At 45.9% G+C, this 11,270-nt stretch overlaps 1 protein-coding gene across 6 annotated transcripts; it reads right to left on the bottom strand.

The window, feature by feature from the left end:
• Positions 1-173: 173 nt before the first annotated feature.
• Positions 174-11,267, bottom strand: DEDD (death effector domain containing). Of its 6 annotated transcripts, none has more exons than XM_007976433.3 (6): positions 11,159-11,267; positions 9,430-9,462; positions 2,694-3,082; positions 2,395-2,502; positions 1,935-2,081; positions 174-1,377 (listed from the first exon to the last, which is right to left on the bottom strand). In XM_007976433.3, exons 3-6 carry the CDS (start codon positions 3,016-3,018, stop codon positions 1,001-1,003), a joined length of 957 nt encoding a protein of 318 aa, XP_007974624.1. In that variant the 5' UTR covers positions 3,019-3,082; positions 9,430-9,462; positions 11,159-11,267; the 3' UTR covers positions 174-1,000. The 6 variants fall into 6 exon arrangements, with proteins under 6 accessions (XP_007974624.1, XP_037853601.1, XP_007974625.1 ...); XM_037997673.2 differs by having other exon boundaries at positions 2,694-3,077; XM_007976434.3 differs by lacking the exon at positions 11,159-11,267 and adding an exon at positions 10,999-11,084.
• Positions 11,268-11,270: the final 3 nt, after the last annotated feature.

The following is an 11,270-nucleotide window of genomic DNA, read 5'->3' as shown; positions in this document are numbered from 1 at the left end:
AACATGCGTCCCTACATAAATAAAAGTGCAACACTCAGTGCATGTCCCAGCCCCATTCTCCCAAGCATGGGAGTGGGCGTAGGAGTGGAGGAGGGGGAAGGAAAAAGGAATTACTTCACTTTCACCTATGATGCCCTTTGCCCAAGCCAGAAGAAAGCAAAGGGGAAAAGGGCTGCAGGGTACATTATTTATTTTCACTTGAACATGGAAAGAAAGTGTCACACTCCCCCTTCCCCTTTATAGGGGGAGTGTATTTTAATCAGCAACCTCTTCTCCATCCACCCTGTCTATGTGTGTACACATATACCACCACAATTGGGAGGAGTGACTCAGCTGACCCAGTCTTCTTATCTGTTCCTCCGTTGAAGAGGGTTTGACAAATGGGTAAAAGGAAGGAGCCACATCAGGCAGAGGTTTCGAGCCACGGAATGGAGGAAAGGCAGCAGAGAGGAGCAGCACCAGAGGCCAGGAGAGAGTGGAAAGGGTCACAGCTTCTTTGTTTTTAAAAAATTCTATAATTTGGAAGAGGGTGGCGATTAATTTTCAAAATACACTTCAGAGTCCCACCTTCCACACAGCTCCCTTACTCACAGCCCTTTGGTTTTTTTAGACAACATTTAAGAGCTCTCATAAAGCCAGAAGTATTGATAACTCCTTAGTGCACCCAAAAGCAGTGTTCACATCAATCCCTTACAAAGACTATGTGCTGTAGACTTCGCTTCTCCCTATACATTTGTCTTACGGCTCAGTGGTAAGGTAGCTGTAGAGACACACATTAGGGGGTAAATGGAAAAGGGAAACAAAGGGGAAGCCCAGGCACATGGGTGCAGGGAGGGGAGGGGAACACCACTTCCACTTTCGTCTTTTTCTTTAAAAAAAAAAAAAAAAAAAAAAAGGCAGGGGTGTGATTGGTTGGAAGGGTAGAGAACAAACCCCAGAACAGTGTAAGCTCCAGAGATGGGTGATGGGAACAGTCCCCAAAGTGAGAAGAGGGAAAAGGTCAGGGTAATGCTTGCAGCATCAAGTTCCTCAGGAGTTTCTGTCGGCCCAGCTCATAGTCCTCCTCGTCTACATTTACCAGCAGCTTGATGGCTTCATGGCCCACAGCTTGCTTGAGGGAGTCTGTGATGAAGACACCTTTAAGTGCCTCTAATAAAGAGCCATTGATGTAGTCGCGCCAGAATGCGTCGAGGTAGGTGAGCTCAGAGAACTTGATGTCACAGATGATGGAGCCCAGGTCCCGGGACTTGAGGATGGTGTTAGCCTGGTTAAAGCGCTCAAACTGGCGCTCAAGTGGGTCCTGCTTGTTAGAGAAGACGTTGCCCTGCAGAGCAGTCTCATGCTGGCAGTACTCAGCCCGAACCCGCAGTCTGATGTCTGTTGGAAACAGAAGATAGAGAGCAGAAGAGGTTACAGTGAGGGATGAGTTTACAACCCAAGCTTGAAAACTGAAAAGCACAGCAGAATAAAAAAGTAGGGAATATCACCTGACAGCTTCTCTACCTCTTCCCCAGGACTATTTCTATGTATCTCTGAAACGCTTGCCTGAACGCAGGAGGTTCCCTTAAACTGGACATGCCCAGGTCAGCACTGTTCCCATTACCCACAGGTAGCAACTTGCTTATAGGAGATAGTTTCCTAATTACCAGGCACAGAAGTTCATTTTAATACTCTATCTTGACTTGGTTCATCCTACAATAAGGATGTCGTAACAACATCCCTGTGATGTAGTATTAACTAAGAAGAGTTGAAATGTACCCTGCCACAGTCACAAAGAGCAGTTCTTCCACCAGACACCAAACCATTCAGCCTCACTTTGCAATGGCAATCAAAGTGAATCTCACACTGAATAGCATAAACTGCCTAGTGTCCCAGCAGTTCTTTATATTCTGCTTCAAGTCTGCTCCACCTCTGGAACCCTTGAACTTCCTCACCACATGTCTGCTTTTCCTTGGGATCTGGTGTCACTGACTTCCGGCGTTTTCGCTGGCTCCCAAGTGTGGCTCTCCCTCGGGCTGGCCGCTTGCTACACATCTGAGGACCCGAAGTGGGGCAGCACACCACAGGATAGTGGGGAGGCACTGACCAGAAAGTAAAAGGGAAGAAAACACAGTAGGGTAAAGGCAGAAATTCAAACACTTCTCTTGGAATGAGGAAGGAATCATTTAGACTTAGCACTAAAAGCAGTGGAAATAATGTGACTTGAAAAGACAATGTGAGAGCAAATACAGGACCTAGGAGAAACGTCAACACCTCACCTGATTTTTTTTTTTTTTATGGGGCAAGCTGTGGGGCACAGCATCCTTTCATTTAAGCTGGCAAAGCCCAGAATGTGATGGGATCAGTGTCCTTTTACTTGATGATGGAAAGTAGGGGGAGTTAATGTCTTCTCACCTGTTTTAGGGGGCTGGGGAGGCCTTGGTTCTGGATCACTGAGGGCTCTGGGGGTCACATAGCGAATTGATGTCTCCTCCAGATATTTGTCTACAAGATCAGGGCACACTGTAGGAGGAGAAGTAATCATTCAGGAAAATATATACCCTTCCCTTCTGTCAGTCCAAACCCCCAATGGGCCTCACAACTTACTCTAAGTACTCCCCAGGGTCAATGTGTCTTCCCCTTTGGATGCCTATGCTGCTCCTTCCTGGCCTCCCACAACTCTTCCCTGATTCTAGCCCCTAATACATCCTCACCAGCCCGTCTTCTCTTGAGGGTGACATAGGGCAGCAGGTCATGGCGAGTGATGATGCGCAGCAGCTGCAGCACCTGGCGAAAGTTACTTTCATCACAGCGGCCCTGGCGCTCCAGTGCCAATAAGAAGTCACGTCCATTTCGGATGAGTCCACGCTCGTGGTCATCAATGACATCAACAAAGAGGAAAGAAAGCACGCGCACATCTCTGTGTGTCAGATGAGTGCCCACGATGTCAAACATGCGGTGCAGGCTGTACAGCCCATGTTCCTGCTCACCATGCTCTTCTGGCCACACCTGGCTTGCCCGCCGCTTTAGGCCCGCCATGCTGGGGGCTCAGGTACGCAATGCTTTCCAGAATCCCTGCTCAGCAGCTGCAATCCACACTGTACTGAAAGGGCAGGGAAAGAACCGATGAGATACTCAAGGGCAGGAACTAGTCTTAGGCATTCCCATATTCCCAGTCGCTAATAATGCCTGGCACAGTATAGTGCTTTATACATGTTTATTACATTTTTTAAAGTGTTTGTTTACAAATAAACACTGGCTGGGCACAGGGGCTCACACCTGTAATCCCAGCATTTTGGGAGGCCAAGGCAGGAGGATCACTTGAGCCCAAACATTCAAGACCAGCCTGGGCAACATATGGAGACCCGTTTCTACAAAAAAGAAAAAATTAGCTGGGCTTAGTGGTACACGCCTGTAGTCCCAGCTGCACAGGAGGCTGAAGTGGGAGGAAGGCTTGAGGCCAGGAGTTCAAGATCAGCCTGGGCAACATATGGAGACCCCAGTTCCTACAAAAAAGAAAAAATTAGCTGGGCTTGGTGGTACACGCCTGTAGTCCCAGCTACTCAGGAGGCTGAGGCAGGAGGATCACTTGAGGCCAGGAGTTCAAGGCTGCAGTGAGCTATAATCCTGCACTGTAGCCTGGGTGACAGAGTGAGACCCTCACCTCAAAAAAAAAGAAAAGAACTAGTTTAAATTCTGACTGTTCTCACTGAAAAGCTGTGTAGCTGTGTGACCGTAAGCAAGTCACTTAACTCCAAATTCTCAGTGCTGTCATCTGTAAACAGGGATGAATGAATCTACACCTCAGAGGTGTTAAGAATCCAATGAGAAAATACATGCAGAATCACTTGGTAACCCTTACATAAATGGTTGTGAAACAGATTTCAAAGATACAAGCATCCTTGGCCTTTGCAGCCCAGAATCATCCCTCCACATTTTTCCTACAGTCCAACCACATCCAGAAACAATAACTGCTCAGAAAGTTTATCAATATTTACCAAAACTCATGGATTTAAAATAACATTTATTACGTTTCTACAATAAGCATTCTTGTAATTCTGTGCCATTTGTACTCCCTTGATCGTCACACTATTTGGCAATACCAACTTTTTTTTTTTTTTTTTTTGAGATGCAGTCTCACTGTGTCACCCAGGCTGGAGTGCAGTGGCACAATCTCGGCTCACTGCAACCTCTGCCTCCCGGGTTCAAGCGATTCTCGTGCCTCAGCCTCCCCAATAGCTGGGATTACAGGCAAGCGCCACCATGTCTTGCGAATTTTTGTATTTTTAGTAGACACGGGGTTTTACCATGATGGCCAGGCTGGTCTTGAACTCCTGACCTCAGGTCATCCGCCCGCCTTGGCCTCCCAAAGTGCTGGGATTACAGGCGTGAGCCACTGTACCTGGCCTTGGCAATACCAACTTCTAAGCTTTCCTCATGGATGTCATTTACCAATCCCCTATCAATGACCAATCACAGCCCCACATTCATTATATAGTTTGGCACTTGATTCACAAAGTTCCTCCATCATTATGGGCTATGGTTAATAACAATGACACAGTCATTAATCAATTCTCAAATTCAACAACTTTCACTCCACTCAAGTCACTCATACTTACTGCTCCACCAGACAGTACCATCCAATACTGTCCACTCTCTGGTCACAATCTCCAATCACACAATCAATTCTAAATTCCTGTTAATGCTACTTCTAGATATTTCTTAAATCTGTCCTACCTTTCCACCTCCACTGCCATGGTTCAGATTACAATAATCTTTCACCTGGACTACTGTTACTTTAAAAGTTCTCTGCAACACCAATTTTAACCTACCTAAATCCATCCACTGCCACATCCAGTTCAGTAAGCTGTCTAAAGTCCACAACTGACCAAGTCACTTTCCTGCTTCAGACCCATTGATAGCCCCTTCCTTATCTATAAGAACACTCCAAACTCTCTCTTTTTTTTGAGACAGAGTCGCTTTGTTGCCCAGGCTGGAGTGCAGTGGCACAATCTTGGCTCACTGCAACCTCCGCCTCCCTGGTTCAAGTGATTCTCCTGCCTCAGCTTCCCGAGTAGCTGGGACTACAGGCGCACGCCACCACACCCAGCTAATTTTTGTATTTTTAGTAGAGATGGGGTTTCACCATATTGGCCAGGCTGGTCTTGAACTCCTGACCTTGTGATCTGCCTGCCTAGGCCTCCCAAAGTGCTGGGATTACAGGCGTGAGCCACCACGCCTGGCCGAACACTCCAAATTCTTTACACACACATCAAGCCTTCTAAGATCAGGCCTACCTTCCCAACCTCATCTCCCACCACATCCACTTTTTATTCTCTAACATTATCAATTTGTTTATAGCTCACATACATCATGCAATTTGTTTCTCTATACCTTCTTCTCTTTGCTTGAATGCCCCTCTCCCTTCTCTATTCCACACCCCCATCACTCTTTTTCAGATGGCTAACTCCTACTCATTCTTTAAGAGTCAGCTCAGATGCCATCTTCAAAATGCATTCTCTACACCCCCATGCTGAGATAAGTAGTCCTCTTCCGTGCTCTTATTGAACACTATGCATACCTCTTTTACACCATTTATCACCATGTACTAAAATTATTTGTGTATTTATTATCCCATTAGATCCTACTCAACTCATAGAGGGGCTATGTCATATTCATCTTTATATCCCTAGTGACTAGTAATGGACAGAGCCTCAAATATAGTAGGAGCAACCCACTGTTGAACTGAACTTAATCTCCAAGAGATCACCTCCAGCAATTCCAATTAAGAAACAAACTCACAAAATTCCGAGAGGACCCCATTAAAAACAGAGATACAGGTAACTCAGTTACCATGCATATATTCTAACTAGCCATAGCCTCCTCTGCAATGTCCAGAACTACCCACACCATACCACACCACACTACCCTACTCAACAATAAGACAGGTTGTTCTGTCCATTTATACAAAAAGGAACTGAGGCTAGACTAAGAAACAATAAAATAATAAGCTGCTTTGGAAAAACAAAGCTGATAGAGAGTTGGAAAGCTGAAGAGTAAGTAGGAACTAGTCCTCTCTTCCTCAGATGAGAAACTAAAATGAAAGCACAGAGAAACTCATTCCCTTAAGAAAAGGGGAGGTACACTCTGGGATCACTTAACCCTATACCATGGGTTCTGACATGTAGAAAGGAAATGTAATCCATATATAATTTTGAGAGCCCAGATGCCCCACCCAAAGCATGGAAAATAGCTATTCAATTGTAGACTGCTATTCCTTGTCTCTTCCTCTCGATTCACCTGTTGCTGTCACTGGGTACAAATGAAGGTGCTAAAGGAAAATAAGTTCTTGCTCATAGCAGGCAACATGAGAAAACTGAGCCTCCTCAGAGCCCCTGTAACTTCTCCTTGTTCCCTATCCCACCTGTTCCCTTGGGCCAGCTGTTGATTATGAGGAGCTCAGATAAAGCAGATGGGTAGGTTTCACATTAAACCAACCAGAAGAGCCGGTTGCTCCCCAGTTCCCAAATTTAAAGTGTGCTTAAACCCGAGGAAATGAAGAAACATTGTCCCCACATACCCTCACAATGGAAAATGAGGCAAAATACAGGAAAGCACTGTGGTCCTAATTACGCATCAATGGATGTAATTCTATAAGCTTCAATCCCTTGAAGTTAACTCCCTACATTTGAGAGGAAACAAACACACTAGCCACCTTTAAGTCCCAGATCCCAGGCTAGATCATCAATGTACTAGGAATTATAACAGCTTTTAGGTCAGTGGTTCTCAACCAGGGGCAAATTTGACCCCTGGGGAATATGTCACAATGTCTGGAGACATTTCTGATTATCATGCCTGGTGGGGAAGGGGACTGCAATCAGCACATGAGTAGAAGCCAGGGATATTTAGAAACATCCTATAAGACAGGTGCAGTGGCTCACGTCTGTAATCCCTGCACTTTAAGAGGCCAAGGGGGGAGGAACGCTTGAGTCCAGGAGTTTGAGATCAGCTTGGACAACATGGTGAAACCCCATCTCTACAAAAAATAAAAAATTAGCCAGGCGTGGTGGCATGCACCTGTGATCCCAGCTACTTGGGAGGCTAAGGTAGGAGAATCGCTTGAGCCTGGGAGGTCAAAGGTGCAGTGGGATGTGATAGTGCCACTACACTCTAGCCCAGGTGACAGAGACAGACCCTGTCTCAAAAGAAAAAAGAAACATCCTATAATGCACAGAACAGTCTGCCACAACAAAGAATCATCCAGCACAAAATGTCAATAATGCCGAGGATGAGAAACCCTATTCTAGGTGGAGCATGATGAAGGGTCAAAAGAATGCATGTCACTTTCCACACTAGATCTAGAAGAAGCCATTTGGTCCCCCCAATCCAAACCCATCAAACAACATTCTGGAAGAAAAGAAAAGCCTATCGGACATACACATTCATTTAACTCCCAAGTCTAACTGCACTAAGGTGTTTCATGCCATTCCAACCTTGGGTCCTCTGTCACCTGCTGTTGCCATTCAGCTGAAGAACAGGTGGTAGTTCTACACCCACTTCTGCCCCATCCCAGGAGGTCTACTTTGACCTAGTTCAATCTGGAGTTCTGTGGGGATATTAGAAATGTAATCCTCTGCAAGACAGATACAAAGGATCCTGCTCATAAGCCTCAGGGCCATCTTTAAAGTCTTGAAACTGGATGAGTAGCAGACTCTCCTTGTTAGGTCACTAATCAGACTTATATTGCTTATTCAGTGAAGCAAAACATAGAAATATGTAAGTTCCTCAAGGCCATGTCCTTGGGAGAAATATGAGGATGCTGTCATGCAGGTTAAGGGGCAGCCCTCTTCACTTAATGCAACCCAGATAAGGGTTCCAAGAATCTATCTAACTTTAACATTAAAATAATGTGATGAGGCCTGGCACAGTGACTCACACTTGTAATCCCAACACTTCGGGAGACCAAGGCAGGACTGATTGAGCCCAGGAGTTCGAGACCAGCCTGAGCAACATGGCACAACCCCATCTCTACAAACAATAAACAAAAATTTGCTGGGCATGGTGGGACATACCTGTGGTCCCAGCTACTCTAACGCATCACTGCACTCCAGCCTGGGGTACACAGTGAGACCTTGCCTCAAAAAAAAAAAAAAAAAGGAAAAAGGAAAAAAAATGTGATGAAAGTTCAGCTGATTAGTAAAATTAGAAAAGAAAACATGACCAATTTCTTCTAAAACCAAAATATACTCAGATTTCTGTGGCAGTGAAGCAAGGGAGCTCAACTTAAAACATACAGAGATCCTAGATAACAGGTACCAGAATGGTGAGGAGAATGTAGCCCTCTGAACAGAAGATTAGAACTAACTCAAGTCTTGGTATCTGAAACACTGCCAAATACCAAGAGACAAAACTCTAGCACACAGAAAGTCCTGATCCCACTGACTGGTCTGGCTCTATGTGACAGTAACACATGAATTCTCCCCTACAGTTTCCCAAGAATAATTGATTCTGAAGAATTGCTGTATTTCCTGGAGTTTTACTTTTTTCTTTAGAGAAGTCCAAGTCAGCCAAGGGCCAACAGACAGTCTATAGGTATCTTCAGGATTTTCTCCTGATTGGTCCTTCTCTACTATGTTTCTACTTCCAAGCAAAGTCTGGTCTCATCCCAACCAGGAATAGCTGTAGTTTTTGAGGTACTTGGCTCTCTCAGAAGCCCTTAGGGGAAAGCCACGTGAAAGAAATAAAAAAGAGTGCTGTCTTGAAATGAAAACGACAGTCATCTTTTCTGAACAGGGATGATATTTGTAATTTCATAGGAGAATCAGAGATATCTGACTCAGAAGTCCTCAGAAGAAAAGTCATTTGTAGTTCTTTTTTGTAGAAGAACTACAAAAAAAGTGGTGTCTTGAAACTTGAAATGAAAACTACATAGAAAATCTTAAAGATGGTTAAGAGTACATTCTTGCTCGTGGAACTAGGAAATGTAATAAAAAATCTGGAAGTCAAAATTACACAGTATGTTTTCAAAATAAAGATGCCAGGAACCCCCCAACAGCTAGAAGAGAAAGTGAGAGGAAAAGTTTCCCATGGAAGGAAGGTGTCCCAGCAACCCTCCAAGGGCAAAATTCGGTAGACAATGTACTAGAATACAGCCTTCCATGTGTTAAAAAAAAAAAAAAAGTTTCAGAGCTGCCCAAGAAGACTAGACAATAACAAACCAAAGCTGGGGGATTGTCCCAAGACATCTAAATCTCCTTCTCTTTTCCCTCCTATCTCCAATTAACTAAAGTAACAGTGATTACAACAGATCTCATGCACTCAGATGGGTGAATGAAAACTCATTTTCCCTGGCATTCTCCTCCTCATTAAGGGACCCAACCTCAAAATAACTCTCATGCTATTTCCATTCCCTTCCATTGTTTGAAAACAATAAAAAAGTTCCAGACTTACCTCCGCAAGAAACTTAATTTCCCAGGTCTCTTCCTAGCACAAGTTTCACAGCCAGCAGCAAAACAAAAACAAATAAGGAGAGGAAAATAATTAATTTTCAAGTTTTACTTTGAAACCTCAAAGGCCTATAGAATTAGACAATCTTGTTGCAAAAGTACACAGACAAGCCTAAAGACATTTAGAGAACTCACCCCCAACAAGTCTCCAGGCTTCCCTAACTGTCTATTAGTCAATTTACAAAAATACCAACTCCAAGAATTTCCAGTCTCAATGGCTTGCGGTAAGAAAGCTCCCAAATTTAAGAACTTCTGGGAAAACCAATTACCCTCTGGCACCTTCTCATCTTCCTCCACAATTCCTTATTCCTATTTTGTTACAATATTAATGTTAACTTTCATCTTCAGAAAAAACTGGGAGGCAAGTGGTTACAACAGACTAGCACTATCCTTCAAATTCTACCTTTGGCCCTTTCCCTTAACTAGCACACAATGAGAACAAAATATCTAATGGCGCAGCATCCACTCATACATCTATGTTTCACCAGGGAAAGTTTTTCTACATACAGTATCCATGTTACCCCCTCCCTTCTAGACTTAAACAGCAAAAGGGTCTGGAAACTACAGCACTCATTTAATTAGCCTGTCTAGATGCCACTCTATCTTTTGTCTTTCCCTCCTCAGACTTCCAGAGCCTCCACCTTAGCATATAGGGTTCCAATATAGCCATGTCTGCTCCCCCACTCTTTTATTGCTAATGCTAAAAACTAGAAAAGTCCTTTGCTCCTCCACACTTGGACGACACCGGCTTCCCCATTTTCCCAAGCAGGAAAAACAAGGGAACAGTAAACTAGGGAGTCTTTTGGAAAACAAACCCAGTTGAATTCTCATCCAACCCCAATTCTGCAAACCCACATGACCATTCCCTTCTGCCCTTCCCACCCTCTTAAAAGCTAAGGACCTGGCAATTAGAATTGGCTGCAACTGATGCTGCTTAACTCTGTTCTCTCCTCCTCTCCACCGGGGAAAGGGAAACCCCCGAACCTCTATCACCCGTGCAGCTCCACTGTCCTATCTCCCATTCCACTCCTTCTTCCCAAACTTTCTTCCTCCCAGTCTCTCACTTTCTCCATTACCTCCTCCCACCGACACTCTCTCCATTCCCCAAACCTCCGTTCTCTCCTTTTCCACCCAAATTCTCCCCTAGGCCCTTCCCCCTCCCACATCCAATTTAACACTTTCGAAGCCCCCCAGAATCGTCTAAACTCCAATTCTGAGCTTTCCCCACCTCCTCGCAACACCCCTCATCAGAGTCCAGTCCTCCCTCCAACCACATGCCACAGCCCCCTTCCCCTTCACACCCTCAGCCTCTCCCTCCTGCTCCTACCCACTTCAATACGAGCGGATCGCAGCCCCACTCCCCACCTCGGCCTCTCTAATACCCCTGGCTGGGCCCAGACTCAGCCCTTGTTTACGCCCCTCCCCATGCCCTCACTCCTCGGTCTCGACCCCTGCCCTCTCCCGCAGTTGCCATCTCCCCTGCACGCCCCCCTCGGCAGCTCCCCTCCCCCACCTCTCAGCGTCCCGTCACCTCCCTCTCTTGAGGTTCTCAGGCTGGACGTCGCCACCGCCTCCCCCTCCACTTTCCTTCCCCAAGCCCTTTGCGGCCCCGCCCGGCCCCGCCCCGTCCCGCTCGACTCCCTCTCCCCATTCCGGCCGCCCCTCCGCCTCACTCTCGGCTCAGGCTCGGCGCCGCCATATTGGATCCATCCGCGCCGCTCTCCCGGGCCTGTCTCACGGCGCCGCATCCGGGCTCCAGCCGCCGCCGCCGCCGCCGCCGCCGCC

Source organism: Chlorocebus sabaeus, chromosome 20, assembly GCF_047675955.1.
Source record: "Chlorocebus sabaeus isolate Y175 chromosome 20, mChlSab1.0.hap1, whole genome shotgun sequence".
NCBI lineage: Eukaryota > Metazoa > Chordata > Mammalia > Primates > Cercopithecidae > Chlorocebus > Chlorocebus sabaeus.
The sequence above is the reverse complement of the archived record's forward strand: the minus strand, read 5'-3'. Positions and strand labels throughout refer to the sequence as shown.

Coding starts and splice junctions, on each gene's coding strand:
- DEDD (XM_007976433.3), bottom strand. CDS start 3,018: ATGGCGGGCCTAAAGCGGCGGGCAAGCCAGGTGTGGCCAGAAGAGCAT. Junction 2,082..2,394: donor TCCCCAGCCCCCTAAAACAG/GTGAGAAGACAT, acceptor CTTTCTGGTCAG/TGCCTCCCCACTATCCTGTG. Junction 1,378..1,934: donor CAAGGAAAAGCAGACATGTG/GTGAGGAAGTTC, acceptor TGTTTCCAACAG/ACATCAGACTGCGGGTTCGG.